This window comes from Oryctolagus cuniculus, chromosome 5, assembly GCF_051225735.1.
Source record: "Oryctolagus cuniculus isolate XC-2025 breed Fujian yellow rabbit chromosome 5, ASM5122573v1, whole genome shotgun sequence".
Taxonomy (NCBI): Eukaryota; Metazoa; Chordata; class Mammalia; order Lagomorpha; family Leporidae; genus Oryctolagus; species Oryctolagus cuniculus.
In genome coordinates, this window is record NC_142871.1 from 82495149 (window position 1) to 82515352 (window position 20204).

A 20204-nucleotide genomic window follows, 5' to 3' on the forward strand; every position below is an offset into this window, starting at 1 on the left:
GCCCCAACCAGGACTAGAAACTGGGGTACTGACGCCACAGGTGGAGGATTAGCCTAGTGAGCTGCGGCGCCAGCCGCCGTTTCATTTTAAAATTTGGTTCCTTAACTCTATCACTGAAATAACAATCAAAAGGAAAATGAAGTAGATCCTCACAATATATTATTCATGCTTTAAGGGTAAGACAAAGTGTAAATAAAACAGAACTCAGTCAAGTAAATCCTCAGGAACTAGCTCAGATTAGGGTAGCACTAAAGATTAGGCAGATAAACAATGCCAGCAATAACATACAACTACATCCACTAAGTTATGTCTGGAACATTATATTTTCATGCATTTTTTTTTTGCTAAATTAGAAGAAAAGTGAATATAACCTTCTGTAGCAAGCTTGGAATCTGGGAAAGAATTAAGACATAGCTGACATGAACAGGTTTCTTGGTTTACCCTGAAAAACATGTTTTTCAAGGTTCAATGAAGTTAAAATACATGATAGGTTGAAACCTAAGACTTCCAAATATGAAACATCCAGAGGAAAAGCAAGAATGTGTTACATTAAAATAGTTAGTAAAAACAATTTTCCCATTCCATAATTCATGCATTTAATGAAATATATTTAGTAATTTTCACTAAAGTATTACTGTCACCTAGGCATTGTGCTATATTGCCAGGATTTCAAAAGCAAGCAACATATCTCTGATCCCAGCCCTCCAGAGAGGGTGGAGGGGAAATGTGAAGGAAGACGAGAACAACAACAACAAAAGACTTCTAAGAAAATATGGCTGACTTTTATCTGATGTGTATGCTTACACAAACTTTACCTGGATGGGCATACATATGTTAAAGTTTTAAATAAAATTGAAAAAGTGCCAGATAACTCATAATTTGGAAGAGACATTAATGAAACTTTTATATTTACTCTATATAAATTGATCACTAAGGATTCCCACTAACATATAAAAGAGACCAAGACCAAAAAGCCAAAAATGAGCAGCAACCAAAAAATATAAACAAAAAAAGTGAAATCCTTAGATTTCCCCCTATTTATTTCCAAATACAAAAATAAATTCCAGGGCCTGGTGCCATGGCGCAGTAGGTTAATCCTCTGCCTGCGACACCAGCATCCCATATGGGCGCCAGTTCTAGTCCCAGCTGCTCCAATTCCAATCCAGCTCTCTGCTATGGCCTGGGATGGCAGTAGAAGATGGCCCAAGTCCTTGGGCCCCTGCACCCACATGGGAGACTGGGAAGAATCTCCTGGCTCCTGACTTCAGATCGGCACAGCTCCGGCCGTTGTGGCCATTTGGAGAGTGAACCAATGGAAGGAAGACCTCTCTCTCTGTCTCTCCCTCTCACTGTCTGTAACTCTGCCTCTCAAATAAATAAATAAAATCTTTAAAAATAAATAAATCCCAGAGGGAATAAAGTATTAAATGTAAAAAAATTGAGTCATAAAAATATTAAAACACAAAAGAAAATGTTTTATAATCTTAGAGGGAGGCTATTAAGCATATTAATGCCAGAAATTATAATCAGGAACAAGTACAGATTTTACTCATTGCAACTGAACAACAAAAGTGGGATGTTCAGGAGGCATTTGGGTCTAGACAACAAATGGTACAAACACAAGACAAACATTTGTGACTAATCATTGCACAGGGAGAGAAGATCACTCAGAGACAAGAAGTGAACCCTGAAGAAAAGCATAGGTAATAAAAGTATACAAATAAAATGAGCAATATGCAAAGAGAAGAAAGCTACAAGGGCAGTGCCACTAAAACCTAAGCAAGAGAGTTTCAAGGAACGGATACTGACAGTGCCAAAGTCACATGCTTTACTATTTAAATAATTTTTACTTAATTGTGATATACCTTGCTTGGGGATTGGAAAACTCAATACTGTATAGAAGTTGATTCGTCCCAAATTAATGAATGTGTGTGTGTGTTTGTGTGTGTGTGTCCCTCTCTATCTCTGTAACTCAAAAAATAAACCCTTCTTTAAGAAAGTTTTGCTGACAAAAATATTTGAAATCCAGCATAGTTTCCCATTTTCCAAGAACTTTTTGAAGGGCCCTTGTAATATGAGATGTAGGTACATATGTGTGTGACTATGAAAAAATGCAGGGCACACACTAGGAAGTTAATATAGGCTAGGAAATGGAAGATGCCTCTGTCTGTCTCTCACACACACTCTATGTGTGTGTGTGTGTGTGTGTCCCTCTCTATCTCTGTAACTCAAAAAATAAATCCTTCTTTAAAAAAGTTTTGCTGACAAAAATATTTGAAATCCTGCATAGTTTCCCATTTTCCAAGAACTTTTTGAAGGGCCCTTGTAATATGAGATGTAGGTACATATGTATGTGACAATGAAAAAATGCAGGGCACACACTAGGAAGTTAATATAGGCTACCTGAGGTCTGTGGGAGTTGAGAAGGGTTGAGAAAGAATTTGAAGGGAAAAGGAAGGAAAAAAAGGGAAAGGCAAAGTCTAATAAATATGCTTTATTTGTATCTGTTGTATACACATATGTAAATTTTACCTGTATGTGCATATATATGTAAAAATAGATTTCTTAATAAAATTGAAAAAGTGGTAGATACCACTCATAAATTGGAAGAGGCCTTAATGAAACTATGTGAATTGTTTGAAATTCAAAAATTAAGAATGTTTCATATATTATTTGCAGGTTAAAACAATTAGGTTTTAAAATCTTGGTCATACTTTATGAACTGAGGCAATAATTTACTAAGTTCCATCTTAAAAAGTTAAGGCCTTTTCTCATAATTTTCTTCTAAATATTTCTCATCATTCTTTATTTAAAAGACATTCCTTTAGCACTTCAAAAGTTCTGGAGCTTCTATTTTATATAAAAACCCAGAGAAGGAAAACCTAACTCATTTCAATTAACATATTCTCTATTTGGCAATCCTAAACTAAATAATGCTTCTTTTTGCCACTATTGCTTTAAAACATGGAAGTGATCATTTTACAATATAAAGTAAAGGAAAACTGGGTCTATATGAAAAGCAGCAATACAGTCTTACATATTTGCCTGCAAGAGCAGGGTCCTTGAGACAAGCAATACAAAGTTTTGCTAAAATTACTTTCTACCATTATATGACTTCAAGTCCTAGAAACACTCTTATATTTTCTTTTATTATCAAATACTAATTTAGCATCTCCCAGGTAGAAGGCTGGTGATCCTTTCCTCATTTCAGTTCAGGTCTTTCTGCCCTCACAGGGATTTCCCATATGTTTCTCATCAGAGAGTCCACATATTTACCGCTTACCTTCTAGAAGAACCAAACAAGTTCACAGCTGGACTCACATGGACCATGTGTGGCAAGTAGTGCAACAACCACTGCTGGTTGTGGATTTAAAGGCTTTGGTCAGCTGGCTATGGTGCCCTAACCCAGAATAAGAATAGTATTTTTGATCAATGCTGTCTAACACAGTCCTCCCCCAAGGTTCAAAATGTCCTTTGGTGCTCTGCAATTTTTATATTTCTTTTCTGACACCAAGTTGTGGGTCCCTCCTGTCTATCGTATTTGGAAGTGAAAAGTGAAACAAATGAGGATTCCCTTTTTTCATTAGCAAATGATTACAGTGACTTGACTCAGAATACTTTTCTTTCAGTCCATTGATTGCCCTAGGAATCGATGCTTGCAGATCAATGAGTCATGCCTGATGCTATAAATAGCTGCCTGGAGTGAGTCTGGTCTCATCAATGTGAACAAATACTAATGGCATGACATAAAAAAAAGAACCCAAAGTGTTCTTGAAAAAATGTCATGCTCAAAGAAGAAATGTCTCAAAAAGAGAATAAGCATTTTTAGACCACTGAGGCGGCTGCTGTGCCTCTCTGTAGAATTATGTGTCCTAGTAATAATCTGTTAGGCTGACATATAGCTGAGGAAAAAAATTTAATAGAGAATCTGAAATCCAATAATAGCCTTAGAAACTGTGTTTGGGGGCCAGCACTGTGCACAAAGGGTTAAACCAACATCTGCAGTGCTGGCATCCCATGTGGGCAATGGTTCCAGTCCCAGCTGCTCCACTTCTGATCCAGCTCCATGCTGATGTGCCTGAAAAAGCAACAGAGGATGGCCCAAGTCCTTGGGCCCCTGCACCCATGTGGGAGACCAGGAGGAAACTCTTGGCTCCTGACTTTGGCCTGGCTCAGCCCTGGCCATTGCGGCTATTTAGTGTGTAAACCAGCAGGTGAAAGATCTCTTTCTCTCTCCTTCTAACTCTGCCTTTCAAATAAGTAAATAAAATCTTTAAAAAGAAAAGAAACAAAAGTGGGTCTGATTTTTGTAGAGAAAATACAAATTCCAGAAAGGTCAAAGGACTCTACATGATGCAGATAGAGACAAGTTCTAATTTCCTCTCTATTGTAGCATCAACTGGTCACATCCCAAGTATATAAAGTTACTGAACTTTTAGAGGAGCTGAGAGCAAAAGTGTCACTAGAATCCAAAGATGGCTTCAAATCACAGCTCCTGGGCACATTTCTAAGCCTGCTCATTTCCACAAAAAATGTAGAAGTACATAAACTCATAGTTCATAAGTATCATCTATTCTATTTTTTAGACACTTTTATTTTCTCATTTTGTTTTTAAAGATTACTTATTTATTTGAAAAGTTATAGATAAAAGGAGAAACAAAGACAGAGATCCTCCATCTCCTGGTTTACTCCCCAGATGTCAAGTGACCAGGGCTGGACCAGGATGAAGCCAGGAGCCGAGCTTCATCCAGGTCTTCCTTTTTTTTTTTTTTTTTTTTTTTGATTTATTTATTTATTAGAGAAGCAGAGGCAGAGAGACAGAGAAAGAGATCTTCCAACCACTGGTTCACTCCCCAATTGGCCACAACGGCCGGAGCTGGGCTGATCTGAAGCCAAGAGCCAGGAGCTTCTTCCAGAACTCCCATGTGGGTGCAGGGGCCCAAGGACTACTGGAGGGGAGGGGAGGGGAGAGGGGGGAAGGGGAAACACAGAAGGCACACAGTAAATGGCAGGGTCAGTTGGCCACCCCTTGAAATACCTGCATCCCATATTGGAGGTCTGACACACTAGACTCAAGTACAAATTATCAAAATTAACTAGAATTATTTTTCATGTGCATTTGAATGGTACTGGGTACAATGCCCAAGAACTCCTTTGATATTTAATTATAAAACTCACCAGCACAGTAATGATTTAATGCAAGTTATATTCAAAACACTAAAATCATAATTTATGCAAGGAATAACTCCTAAAATTGTCTCAAAGGTAGGTAGCTGGGTGACTGAGGAGGTTGGGTGAATTTTACAAGTATCTTCTATGTAGTAAATGTATTCCCTACTAAAGAAAATAAATGTTTAGGCTGGCGCCGTGGCTCACTTGGTTAATTCTCCGCCTGCGGTGCCGGCACCCGGGGTTCTAGTCCCAGTTGGGGCGCCGGGTACTAGTCCCAGTTGCTCCTCTTCCAGTCCAGTTCTCTGCTGTGGCCTGGGAGGGCAGTGGAGGATGGCCCAAGTGCTTGGGTCCCTGCACCCACATGGGAGACCAGGAGGAAGCACTCGGCTCCTGGCCTCAGACCGGCACAGCGCCAGCTGTAGTGGCCATTAGGCAAGTGAACCAATGGAAGACCTTTCTCTGTCTCTCACTGTCTATAACTCTCTCTCTCTCTGTCTAACTCTGCCTGGCAAAAAATAAAAATAAAAAATTAAAAAAAAAATAAATGTTTAAACCAGAAAATAAATACAATTATGTATCTGATTCTTTCAATTTTAAATTTATTTTTAAAAATATTTATTCATTTGAAAGGCAGAGTTGAGAGGAGACAGAAAAAGAGACCTATCCACTGGTTCATTCTCCCAAATGGCTACAACAGCCAAGACTGGACCAGGTTGAAGCCAGGAGCCAGGAGCTTTATCCAGGCCGCCCTTGTGGACAGCTGAGCCAGGCTGCAGCCAAGAGCACAGGACTCTATCCAGATCCACGTGGGTGGCAGGGACCCAAGGACTTGGGCCATCACCTGCTGCTTTCTAGTGTGTGCATCAGCATGAAGCTGGAACTGGAATAGCAGTAGGACTCAATCCCAGACAATCAGATACAGGATAAAGGCGCGACAAGCAGTGTTTTAACCACTGAACCAAATGCCAGCCCCATATCTTTTTTAAATTTGCAGACGAATCAATCTGATTGCTTTTTATTTTATTTGAGAGGCAGAGAAGCAGAGAGCACATTCCCATCTGCTGAGACAGAGCACTCCCATCCACTGGTTCACTTCCTAAATGATCCAACAGATAAAAACATTCTAGTTGAAGCCAGCCAGGGGTGGTGGGCCCAAGATTTACCAACTATATGTTCTACTTTCTCTAAAACAAAACTCAACTGAGGACCTGTCTGAAATCTTGTTCCAGAACAATCCCTGTTCTTAGAAGGGAAAAAACATAGAAATTGTGAACTGACCAAGGACACACCAGGAAAACATTTAAGCAGCAATCAAAGGTGAAGTTTAATTGATGGCACAACATTTTTTTTTTCTTGAGATTTATTCATTTATTTTGAAACTCAGAGTTACAAACAGAAGAGACGGAGGTCTTTCATCCACTGGTTCACCCCTCAGATGGCCACAACAGCCATGGCTGGGCCAGGCCAACGCCAGGAGCCAGGAGCTTCAACTAGGTCTCCCACATGGGTGCAGGGGCCCAAGCTCTTGGGCCATCCTCCACTGCCTTCCTGGGCCACAGCAGCGAGCTGGACTGGAAGAGGAACAATCGGGACTAGAATCTGGCACCTCAATTGCTGTATACATGTAATCTCTTCACTGTCATTTTGGGACTTAATTCTATCATCTTCCTTCTTAACTTTGAATTTGTCTTGCTTTCTACATTCTTTTTTCTCCTGAACTTAAATTTTAAAAGTATCTAGCTAGTACAGCTGGCATCGTTATACAGAAGCCAAAGTTGCTGCATTCAACACTAGCATCCCAAATGAGAGGAGGTTTGAGAACCGGCTGTTCCACTTCTGTTCCACCTCCCTGATAATCGCTTGGGAACGCACAAGATGGCCCAAGTACCTGGACCCCTGTCACCCATGAGGGTGAATCAGATAGGAGCTTCAGGCTCCTGGCTTCAGCTTGGTTCTGCCCTGGCTGTTGTGGCCTTATGGGAAGTGAATCCGTAGATGGAAGATTTCTGTCTCTGTTTCGCCCTCTCCTCCAAGTAAATAAAAAATAAATCTTAAAAAAAAAAAAATTATCTACTTAGTAATGTTGGAACAATTAAGAACCAGTTCTCCCAAGGAAAATAACCTGAAAAGGCTGGGGGTAAAACCTGACAAGGCAATGGGGAATTTGAGCCAAAATCCACAAAAAAGAAGTCAGCCAAGAAAGGTGGACCCAACATTTAGTGCTACTTAAGATTTTGAAAGGATGGATGTGTATTCTCTAGGGTAAAGACAGAGAACAATAAGTTAGTGTAGGAAAATACTGAGTTAAAAAGAATTCAAAACAAGTTAACGAAGAAAATGAAAGAAAAAATAAAAACATCCAGAGCAAATAGCACATAAAAAGGAAACAAATGTAAGATTTAACCCCTTTCCAGAAAAAATAACACCTCATCCTTGGTACAACCACTGAGTTTAATGCCTCTATTAAACAAAGACTTAAAAGTTGCAGGGCAGGATAACCTATCTCAGCTCTGGTGCAAAAAGGGAAAAGATCTTAGAAAATGATTACCTTACTAATAATGTGTTAACTCCAATTGCAGTAACTGTTCCAGATATGGCTTTCTGGTTTTGTTTTGTTTTTAAGAGTGATGCTCATTTAAAAAAAAATAAAAAAATAAAAAAAGATTTGAAACGCAGAGGGACAAAGATTCCCCCATCTGCTAGTTCACTTCCCAAATGCCTGCAATAGTCAGGGCTGGTCCAGGCCAAAGCCAGGAGCCAGGAATTCAATCTGGGTCTCCCACGTGAGTGGCAGGGACCCAATCATCTGAGCCATCACTGGCTGCCTCCATGAGTGTGTATCAGCAGCAAGATGGAACTGGAAGTGGAGCTGGGACTCAAACTCAGGCACTCTGATATGGGATGCAATGTCTCAACCATTGTGCCAAATGCTTACCCCCTTCCCTTTTAACAACAAAATCTCCCCCTAAACACATCTTACCAAAGTATCTGACTAGTATTATTCCCCTAGCTTCTATATTATCCCCTAGACTTATTTTCTGCCAATTTTCCCCAAAAATTCTTACTGTTTTTATTAAGCCCTCAATATTTGACATTTAAATAGATGTAAGTTTTTTAAGTCCAGACCTTTAAAAATATTATATTGTTTTCCAAAAGCTAGTATTGTACTTGAGAAGACTGGAATTAATCTGATTCTTGGTCCTTTACACATTTTTGGGGAAAAAAAAAAAAGTTATTTGAAAGAGAAAGACAGAGATCTCCATCTGCTTGTTCACTCCCCAAATGTCCACAACACCCAGGACTAGGCCAGGCCGTAAGAAGCTCAGAACAAAATTTGGGTCTCTCACACAGGTGGGAGGGACTCAAGTCTAAACACATTAAAAGAAATATTCTAGGCTCTCAGTTCTTCACTGAGATGCTTACCTGGCCTATCAGGTATACTTTCTTCATTATTTGTCATTAAATTTTGCTTCAATATTAGAAAAAAAGAAACATTCTAATTGAAATAGAACTTTACATGGTTTTATTATACATTACCTTTATCGAAAACAAACTTTATACAAAAAGTTTTATACAGATAAAAAACTCCTTGGCCAGGCAAAACCATTTATGTGTGTGCATATACACAAATACATACACATACAAAGTATTTTACATCATTATAATTATACATATTTACAAATATACTATTTAAATTATTTACAGTTTACCAAAATGAGCGGAGGTAATTATAAAAGCAAATAAAAATGGTGAAAACTTAAACCAGTCACTTAGTTTAAAAGGCTACAAAACTATTATAGAAAATCACAAAAGAAAGTCACTTCTTTGAAATATCAAAACTAAATTTTCAATTCTACATCATTGTTGCTTTCATTTTGATAAGCTGTCACATGTTTAAAAATAAATATTTTGACCACTAACAGGTGAGCAAATCAGACAGATGACTAGGATAAACTGAATATGCTGACCTGCGATTACAGTCAGTAATTAATAACAAATGTAGATAATTACCTACTAGTCAAAATGTAATAAAACCTCCCTCTTGTTCCCCATTTAAAACATGAGGAATTTGAAGCTTCTGTGTAGTATGCAATTCAATTAAGACTCCAAGGAATTCAGCAACTTATCTGTAATATAAGAAAATGCTGAAGTTATGATTCTATTCTTCTGATATGACCATTTTGATAGTGTTACCTTTTAAATAAGCTCTACTTACACAATACTGATTTTACAGAACCAGCTTTTGTGAAAACTATCATTCTGATTTGGACGAATTAAACTACAGTACATAGGGAAAAAAATCTGGTAAGGGTCAAGCTAGGAATGAAACACTCCAGTACATGTCCTATCATACAAGCAAATAAAATCCCAAATATTAAATTAATTGAAAAGTTTTAAATTTGTAAAGTTAATGATTAGATTTACAATGCAGATTGGAAATTTCCAGCATAGTTCCAGATACAAGTTACCTCTTTCATGAATTTAAATTCTAAGAGAATGCAAATCATATTTTAAGATAACATTAATGTAAAACCAAAATTAACACTCAGTTGAATTTGTTAAAGGCAGCAAAAATCTTTTTTTTTAACAGATTTTGAGCAGATCATAAATTTATGATGTTTTATTTTATTTTATTTTTATTTTTTTTAAATTTTTTGACAGGCAGAGTGGACAGTGAGAAAGAGAGACAGAGAGAAAGGTCTTCCTTTTGCCGTTGGTTCACCCTCCAATGGCTGCTGCAGCCGGTGCACCACGCCGATCCGATGGCAGGAGCCAGGTACTTATCCTGGTCTCCCATGGGGTGCAGGGCCCAAGGACTTGGGCCATCCTCCACTGTACTCCCTGGCCACAGCAGAGAGCTGGCCTGGAAGAGGGGCAACTGGGACAGACTCCGGCGCCCCAACCGGGACTAGAACCCAGTGTGCCGGCGCCGCAAGGCGGAGGATTAGCCTAATGAGCTGCGGCCCCGGCCCAGCAAAAATCTTAAAACACAGTGATTCTGAAAAATATCTAAGCCACTTTAAAGTTCTTTTAGAACAAGCCTGTCCAAATTCCTCATTATTCAATTTTCATTTTGAACTACATGAGCATACTTTGAAATGTCCATGGAATACAGAATTTTAAGTTTATTCTGAGGAGCCGATGTGGCACAGTGGGTTAAACCACTGCTTGCAATTTCATGGCAGAATGCCAATTTGAGTCCCAGCGACTCCATTTTCAATCCAGCTTCCTGCTAATGCACAGGAAGTCTGCAGCTAACAGATGATAGTCCAAGTACTTGCACCCCTTCCCCTGTGGGAGACCCAGATGAAACTTAGTTCCTGGTGTCAGTGTGCCCTGCCCTAGCTGTGGGTTCATTGGAAGATCTCTCTCCTTTTGTCTGTCCCTCTCTCAATTGTTCTACCTTCCAAATAAATAAATCTTTTTTAAAAAAGTTTATTTTGGTGCAAAAAAAATTGAAATCCATGCAGTTTTTTCACAATATGCATTTCTATAAGAATTTTTAAGAAACCTCATATATGTGGATTTCAAATTTTTGAGTACCAAAATAAACTTTTAATTCCATTTCCATGAAATTTTTGAAGTACTCCCATATAAACAAAACTGGACTTTATTTAGCATAAACCACTAAACACCTTTTGAAGTTCTCATTAGCAAGGCAGATGCTTTAAGAGATGTGGCAGGGCCGGCGCTGTGACATAGTGGGTGGTTAAGCCGCCGCCCACAACACTGGCTTCCCCTAGAGGCCCCGATTCAAGTCCTGGATGTTCCACTTCTGATCCAGCTCCCTAATGCACCTGGAAAGGCTGCAGAGGAAAGCTCAATTACTTGGGCCCCTGCATCCAAATGGGAGACCTGGAAGAAGCTCTTGGCTTTGGTCTGGCCCAGTTCCGGCTACTGCAGCCATTTTACAGTGAACCAGCAGATGGAAAATCTCTCTCTCTCTCTCTAACTCTGCCATTCAAATAAAATAAATAAGTCTTAAAAAAAAAGATGTGGAAATTAACAAATTATGTAACAATAATTCACACTGGAGCTAGAAACAGATATGTAGCTCAAAAATGTTCAGAGCCCTTCACACTGTGATCTGTGTCCAGTTTTTACTCAGATTTAACTAAAAGTTTAAATCTGTATTTATTTACTTTCATTTTATTTCAAATAAACATAGAAAGAGACAGAAAGATCTTCCATCCACTGGTTCACTCCCCAAAATACCACAATAGCCAGGGCCAAGAAAATACTAGGAGCCCAGAACTCAATTCAAATCTCCGATATGGGTGCTGGGGACCCAAGCATTTGAGCCACCATTACCTGGTGCCTCCCACAAGAGGAATTGGAAGGGGGCCAGGACTTGAACCTAGGCATTCTGATTTGGGATGTGGGTGCTTTAATTGGCATCTTAACTGCTGTACAAATGCCTGCCCCCAAAACAACGTAAAATTGGGTGTTTTGCATTCATATAATTATGATTACAATCAATTGGGAAATATAGTGATATGTTATATGCCTTTACAACTATACAAAAATGACTTAAACTAGGAAACATGTCTGTGAACATTAGTAATAATTTAATACAATAAATCATGTCATTCAGATGGCAATGGACTTCATGTTCTTAACATTTCCTACTGTAAAGTACTGAGTGCTCCTAATTTAAAATGAGAAATATTGAATTACAGTGATTATGCAGACATCATTGGTTATGAAATGCTGCTAGTAAAGAATGTTTTTTCTTCATCTATAAAAATTCTATGATTAACCATCAAAAGGAATTCCCCCCACCTTGGTCTTAGCAGCAGAGGGTTGAGGAGATGCCATGCTGACCTGAACTGCAGCAGGCTTCAATCTGGGCACATCCCTGCAGATGAGGTGGCCTTAGATGTCTGCAAACATCCTCCAACCTGTGACTGAAGCAGGAACTCAACTGGATGTCTCTTGCTCACTATTCAAATCTTCAATGACTAACAGGTCATTAACTGCCCAACTACAGTTATCAAACATTTACTTTGTAAATCTCCTTAGTATAACCATTAACTACCTGCATTTTGATTTTTCAAAGAGCTTCATTAGCTGCTGGAATCTTTCTGAGACCTGAAAAATTAAAAATTAGTATTAATCATAAGAATCTCAATAGTCTTTTTCAATGATTTTTAAAATTCTTACTTATTTTTATTTTATTTAAAAGTAGAGAGAGAAAGACAGCTGGTTCACTCGCCAAATACCTCCAACAGCTAGGGCTAGGCTAAGCCAAAGCCAAGAGCCTGGAACTCATTATAGCTCTCCCATGTGTATGGCAGGGGCCCAGGTATTTGAGCCATCACCTGCTGCCTCCAATGATAGAGTTAGCAAAAAGCTGGATCGGAAGTGGAGTAGCAGTACTCAAACCAGCACTCCAATGTGGGAGGAGGGTGACAGAAGCAGTGATAACCATGCACCATGCCTGCCCCTTTTTCAACCTTTGATGAATACTTTCACAAAATACCTAAAGACAAAGTTATCTTCAATAATGAAAATATGCTTAGAAAAACAGGATGCCTTCATATTTAAAGTGATTGTTTAATCTAACTTTTAATATTCAACTTTCTCCTTAAATAAGCAAAACATCATTACCAAATTGTCAGAGATCAAATAAGTAAATGGTAAGACACACAAGGAATAAAGGATCACTCCAGTCACAATTCTTTCACAATCACCGACATTAAGTCCTACACTGAGCATACTTTTAAATAACTTGACTAATATACATGTATTTTAATATGCTAAAGATGAAGTCTGTAGGACAGCAACATCTGTGAACCCGTATAAATGTAAAGCTTGTGTAGTTACCTGATTTAGATTTTTATTCAGCTTGACAGCTAAATTTGTAAACGTTTTCAAAGATGGCCCGTTTTTTTGACACTCCAATAAAATTTCCCGGTCATCATTTCTGAGGAAGGAAAAGTTATATTTAGCATTTATACACTACATTAGAAACATAATAAAAATTCTACTGTCCTAAAGTCCATCAATAGTGGTAAAAATTTTATTAAAACAATATATTTATTAAAACTCACATATATCAAACTATAGACAATGATTACCTGTAAGAAACAAGATTACAGATGATTTGACCCTATAAGCTCATATCTTTACCAATTTTTCTGTAACAAAATGTTATTTCTTTAATGACAAAAGCTTAAGTTTTAGGTTTAAAAAAAATTTTACCTTTAATGTGTATACAACTTTAAAAAATAGGGCTAAAAAATGATCATAGGGGCCAGCACAATGGCAGAGCAGGTAAAGCTGCCAACTGCAGTGCAGGCATCCCATATGGACACCTGTTTGAGTCCCAGCTGCTCCTCTTCCAACCCAGCTCTCTACTAAGGCCTGGGAAAGGAGTGGAGGATGGCTCAGGAGCTTGGGCCCCCACACCAACGTGGCAGACCCAGAAGATCCTAGATCCTAGCTTCAGACTGGCCCAGCTCAGGCCCTTGCAGCCATTTGGGGAGTAAACCAGCGAGTGGAAGATCTCTCTCTCTGCTTCTCTGTATCTCTGCCTTTCAAATAAATAAATCTTTTTTTTAAAAAAAGTTATTTATTTGAAAGTCACTAACACAGAGAGGAAGACAGAGGAAAAAGCACTCTTCCATTCGCTAGTTCACTTTCCAGATGCCTCCAACAACTTCATCTGGGTCTCCCACATTGATGGCAGGAGCCCAAGCACTTGGGCATCTTCTGCTGCTTTTCCTAGGCCATTAGCAGGGAGCCAGATGAAAAGTGAAACAGCTCATATGGGATGGCAGCATGGCAGGTGGTGGCTTTACCCACTATGTCACAATACCAGCTTCAACCTCTGCTTTTCCTACATGAATGTGTTTATTATGTCTTGCACTGCCATGTGCCAAGTTACCTTAAGTGGGGATTTGAAGACTGTCATTTTATACAAAACTTATCACTAGTTTTAAGAAAACTGAGCTCCTATAAGTAAATATTTTAGTCAAATATGACCACTATCTACCTCTAGACCAATGATCATAACCTTTCCATTTAATCGCTGGTGCTTGTGGCATAGTGGATTAAGCTGCCGCCTACAATGCCGATAACCCATAAGGGCAACTGGCTGGAGTCCCAGCTGCTCCACTTCTGATCCAGCTCCCTCCTAATGAGACTGGAAAAGCACTGTTTGGGTCCCTGCGTCCACATGGGATACCTGGAAGAAGGTCCTGGCTCCTGGCGTTAGCCTGGCCCAGCTCTGGCCTTAGCCTGGCCCAGCTCTGGCCATTTTGGCCATCTGGGGAGTGAGACAGAGATGGAAGATCTCTCTGTTTCTCCTTTTACTTCTAACTCTGCCTTTCAGATAAAAAATAAATCTTTAAAAAATATAAAATAAAAATGAACAAACTTGAATCTTAAGATCTACACTTAAGAAGGGCACATTGGCCAGCGCCACGGCTCACTAGGCTAATCCTACACCTGCAGTGCCAACACCCGGGTTCTAGTCTTGGTCGGGACGCCGGATTCTGTCCTGGTTGCTCCTCTTCCAGTCAGTCCAGCTCTCTTCTGTGGCCCGGGAGGGCAGTGGAGGATGGCCCAAGTGCTTGGGCCCCGCACCTGCATGGGAGACCAGGAGGAAGCACCTGGCTCCTGGCTTCGGATTGGCGCAGTGCACTGGCCGTAGGGGCCATTTGGGGGGTGAACCAACGGAAAAGGAACACCTTTCTGTCTCTAACTCTGCCTGTCCAAAAAAAAAAAAAAAAAAAAAGGGCACATAAGTACAACCTATTTATAAAACTGGAGACTTGAATTCAGAGGAATAATCAAATTGCAAACACTACTACTTTTTGCCGTTTTGCCACCTGTCATCCTTTCTCTCAAAAATGTTTATTCCATTACTGCCAAATCAAATTCTTTCAAATTGAAAATGTAAAGTCAAAACAATGAAAAACTATCTGTGGTGTTAAGAATGCACACCATTGGTTAAGAGTCACTGCCCTAGAATATTCCACACTATAGCTGAGCTGTATCCTGGAAAGTATATTCAACTAACTTTATCCACTTTTCATGTCATCACTTTCCTTATTTCAGGATGGGATAAACTATGATGATGTATTAATTTTGTTTTTTTTTTTTATTTGACAGTTATAGACAGTGAGAGAGAGAGAGAGAGAAAGGTCTTCCTTCCATTGGTTTACTCCCCTAATGGCTACTACGGCCGGTGCTACGCTGATTTGAAGCCAGGAGCCAGGTGCTTCCTCCCAGTCTCCCATGCGGGTGCAGGACCCAAGCACTTGGGCCATCCTCCGCTGCCCTCTGGGCCACAGCAGAGAGCTGGACTGGAAGAGGAGCAACCGGGACTAGAACCCAGTGCCCCAGCTGGGACTAGAACCAGGGGTGCCGGCGCCATAGGTGGAGGATTAGGATGTATTAAATTTCTAATCTCCCAAAATTTCCTAGTAATTTAAATGTCTTACAACTTACCTTGTCCATGAAACTATAATTTCTCCCTTCTTTTTAATAACATTCCTTGCAGAAAGACTTGTAGAAGCGTTGAGTGCTGCTGCCGAATCTTTAATTCCTGTGGGATCTTTATTCACTACAGAGGCCCTTTTCTTATTGGCTTTCTTTCGGTAAGCTTCACCATTCTCTTGAATAAGTTTCTTGGTCTGTTCCCTACTAGTTACATCTGTTTCCTTTCTTTGTTTTTTCTGAGAAGACTGATTTAGTTCAGAAAGGTTTTTTCTCTTTTTGTGAGCATTATCCAAAGTCCCAGGCAACTCTGGATTCCCAGAATTTGATGCTGACTCTGATTTTAAATCATCTTTTACTTCACAAGAAACAGGAGATTCGGTGGTCAAATCAATATAGGCTTTCTCAGTAATGCATTTCGAAGGCTTGCTTTCCATTTGCACCTTTTCTTCCGTATACTTATCTTCATCTACACATATCACCTGACATCCCAATCCTTCAACAGCTAATGCAGAATGGTTACTTTCATTTTTACTCTCACTTGAAGCATCTTGTGTCAAATCAATAAAAGCACCCACATTATCAGATTGCACAGAATTACCTAAGCTGTGAGCATTTTGATTTAAACTGTTTCCAGAACATCTCAACTGATCAATATTTAAAACTGTTACTTCCATCAGTTCCCCCAAGTTTTTGGTCTCAGTAATTGGAACTTTCGTTAGGTCTATGTATGTGTCTGGAAGACGATCCTCAACAGAGTGTGGAATTTCTTCTAGAGAAGGCAGTTCTTCAATGCTTTCAGGCACTTTTGGTTCCCATACTTGATGTAACTTGAAACATTCATCAGTCACTTCATCACTGTCACCTGCCTTACCTGAAGCATCTTTAAGAAATTCATATATATCAGGAACCTGTGGTTGTACCATAGAGTTCTGTTCTTCAGGACCTGATTTATTGCCATTGACAATTTTGTTAGAATTTTCTAATTCATCCACAGGTTTGGTAACTGTGTTCTGACATGAAACATATTCTTTCTTTGCTGCTTCATCAGCTTCCTTCCCAATGCTGGACAAAGATGCCAATGACTCATCAGTTACCACACTCTGTTTAAGACCAGCAGACGTGGATGGCGTTGCACGTCGTATTTTCACAATGAAATGATCATTGGACTTTTCCATTATCACAGCATGCATAGGTAGATTAGGGTGGTACTGAAATCCTGGAGCAACAGACCGGCTTGTCCATGATGAAGAACAACTAGATTTACTGCTTGAATTATCAGATTCCAGAGCTAAATGAATATCTTGTTCAGAGGCATCTTCTTCCTCCAATAAGGCATCTTCACTAAAATGGGCACTAATAACTTCTTCAGGAGTTGAATTAGACAAACCTTCAGGCTTTAAGAAACTGAGATGACCATCTGACTTCAGAGGTGATGGTACTGTCAAAGATACTGCTAGATCTTCAAGAAGTATGGAAGAAATGCAGGGTTTGCTCTTTTCTGAACTACACACATTATCTTTACTTAAGGCCATGTTAGTAGACACTTCAAACATACAACTTTCATCCAACACATCAGGATGAACTGGCAATGAAAGTCCTGAAGACAGAGATGGACCTTTGTCAGACAATAATGACCAATTATCATCACTAATTATTTTAGGACATGGAGAAGCCACCTCTGAAGCCAGCTCTTCTGTTGTACAAGCTGGTATAGACTCACCCTTAAGGCTCTCTAGCAACTGTTTCTCTGGAGTCTTTAACTCCCACTCAGTTTTTTCAGTACAATTAACACTGTTGTCCAAAAGATCAGAACCTTGCAATAAACTCTTAAATATTTCACCCATCTGTGCATCACTCACTAAATTAAAAGTAAGGCTAGATGCTTGCTGTTCAGTAAGAATCTCAAAACTTCGTTCTGGCTTCAAAGCTGCATGTTGGGATGTTTGTGCTTCCTCCATGGTGCTGCCTTCAGCTTTTCCCAGCTTTGGGATACTTGGACAGTCTAGTTCCAAAGCATGCTCTCCAGGTTGAAAGTTCTTGATAGTATCAAAGCAGCTATTAGAACTTTTTTTAATATCATGCTTTATTGCATTGATATTGGAGTTATTTTGGTCTTGACATTTTTCCTCAGGTTTTTCACTTTCCAATAAAGACTTCAAGTGAACAGAGTCTCCTGGTTTTGGCAATTTTTCTTTTAGCATTTCTTTGTTGGAGTTGTCCACATGACCGTTCTCACAATTTGAATATCGTACTTTCTCTTTACTTCTTTTATCAAGTTTTCCTTCATCACTGTCACTTCCAAAATTAATGGAATCACAAAACTTTACTAAGATTTTCTTAAGTTTTGCAAATAAATAATCAAGTTGTTCATCTACAAACTTCCACAATTTTTTTTTCATATCTGATAGTTGCTGTTCAAATAAACGGTCAACTATTCCATTCTTTTTAACTTGCTTAAGTTTAGATTCTATAACATCACAGAGATTCTTCTGTAAAGTAGTCACTGACTTAGAGATTTTGGATAAGTCAAGATGTTTAATTAGTGATGTAAAACTCAAAATTGCTGACTCAATAATTCTATGAAATTGTCTTAATGAAAATTTTATCTTGAATTTCATGTAATTTTTCCTCACATGTTTTCTTATCATTCTTAACATGTGCATAATCTCTCGAACAGAAGAGGGTGCAGCAACAATTTGAACTATTTTTTCCAAGCAGGAAGTACTCATTGTTTTATCTTTCTTCTCTGTTTTTGAATATCTGTTAGATTCCCTTGGTCTTTTATTCCATTTGCTGCTGGTCTGATGGATTTTTACAGATGTTTTCCTATTATCCTTATCCAAGCACATAGAACTTTTCCTACTTGGTGGACTAGTCTTTGTGTTCCGCACTTCAGCAGATGCTCTAGGTTTGGCACTTTTTTCAAAATTTTTTTGTGGTTCAGATTTTTCATTGTCACTTATAATTTCTCCTTCTTCTAATTCATCTAAAGATGAATCCTTACAGGAATCTGCTTCTGTACATTTGTCAGCTTTATAGAATGGCTTTTGATTTTCCTTATTGAGATCTGACCTGGAGATAGAATGAACTGAATTTGGTGGAAACACATCTGTAAAAGAGAAAAGTATATTAAATATGGCCATTGAGTCTTTATAATTTGATATTTTCATACTAAATATAAAAAAAATTAATACTGAGCCAACTCATTTTTTCTTTTAAAAGCAGAATGTGAATGCCTAAAACTAATTTTTTTTTCTTTTCTTTTTTTTTTTTTTACAGGCAGAGTGGACAGTGAGAGAGACAGACAGAAAGGTCTTCCTTTGCCGTTGGTTTACCCTCCAATGGCCGCCGCGGCTGGTGTGCTGCGGCCGGTGCACTGCGCTGATCCAATGGCAGGAGCCAGGTACTTTTCCTGGTCTCCCATGGGGTGCAGGGCCCAAGTATTTGGGCCATCCTCCACTGCACTCCCCGGCCACAGCAGAGAGCTGGCCTGGAAGAGGGGCAACCAGAACAGAATCCAGCATCCCAACCGGGACTAGAACCCAGTGTGCCGGCGCCACAAGGTGGAGGATTAGCCTAGTGAGCCGCGGCGCCGGCCCCTAAAATTAATTTCAATGGTCTTTGATCTTAAAAAGTGTTCAGAAGGTGTGAAAAGTGAGAAGTTTTGTCATTTAGATAATCACCAACAAACTGTTCAGGGTTTATTTCATTTAAATAGTATCACCTACTCTACCATTTGACGATGGATTCTGAACAATAAAAATATATCTGAAAGCAAGTAAACAATACTGAACAATAAAAATGTATCTGAAAGCAAGTAAACAGCAATTGAAACAATCTGTCCCACAGTTCCCTTTTGTATATAGAATTAAGAAGTACTTAAATTGAGAGAGAAGGCCGGCGCCGTGGCTCAATAGGCTAATCCTCCACCTTGCGGCGCCGGCACACCGGGTTCTAGTCCTGGTCGGGGCGCCGGATTCTGTCCCGGTTGCCCCTCTTCCAGGCCAGCTCTCTGCTATGGCCAGGGAGTGCAGTGGAGGATAGCCCAGGTGCTTGGGCCCTGCACCCCATGGGAGACCAGGAAAAAGCACCTGGATCCTGGCTCCTGCCATCGGATCAGCGCGGTGCGCCGGCTGCAGCGGCGGCCATTGGAGGGTGAACCAACGGCAAAAGGAAGACCTTTCTCTCTCTGTCTCTCACTGTCCACTCTGCCTGTCAAAAACATAAAAAAAAAAAAAAAAAAAAAAAATTGAGAGAGAAGGCTCAAGTACACTTCTAGGTATCAACTAAATCTGGATGTTATTTTCTATGTTATCAAAAAAGAAAGAGGTTGTGGCATACAGGTTAAGCCACTCCTTATGTTGCTGGTATCCCACATTGCAGTGCTTGTTTGAGTCCCAGCTACTCTACTTCCAATCTAGTTTCCAGCTAATATGCCTGGGAAGGCAATGGAAGATGGCCCAAGTATGCAGGTCTCTGCCACTCACAGGGGAGACCAGGATGGAATTCCTGGTTCCTGGTTTCAAAGTGGCTGTTGTGGCCAACAGGGAAGCGAACCAGTGGATGGAACATCCCCTCTGTAG

The 20204-nt window shown here is 39.6% G+C and overlaps 2 protein-coding genes across 6 annotated transcripts in view; both read right to left on the minus strand.

Annotated features, from left to right (window-relative positions):
• The window catches only part of GJA10 (gap junction protein alpha 10), a 53341-nt gene extending 44042 nt beyond the window's left edge, over positions 1 to 9299 (minus strand). Inside the window, exon 1 of the mRNA XM_089332898.1 lies at positions 9184 to 9299. The gene's annotated coding sequence lies outside the window, so the exon portion shown is untranslated. The remainder of the gene's footprint in view (positions 1 to 9183) is intronic.
• Positions 8673 to 20204, minus strand: part of CASP8AP2 (caspase 8 associated protein 2) — a 31302-nt gene continuing 19770 nt past the window's right edge. For 3 of the 5 annotated variants that reach the window (XM_070073779.2, XM_002714583.6, XM_089332893.1), the window contains 4 exons: positions 15631 to 18730; positions 13000 to 13099; positions 12212 to 12264; positions 8673 to 9299 (listed from right to left, as the gene is read on the minus strand). In XM_070073779.2, coding sequence (XP_069929880.2) covers positions 9296 to 9299; positions 12212 to 12264; positions 13000 to 13099; positions 15631 to 18730 — 3257 coding nt within the window. In that variant the 3' untranslated portion in view covers positions 8673 to 9295. Of the gene's footprint in view, positions 9300 to 11955; positions 12265 to 12999; positions 13100 to 15630; positions 18731 to 20204 lie in introns of all 5 variants that reach the window. The other 2 variants (XM_070073777.2, XM_070073778.2) reach the window with 2 other exon arrangements.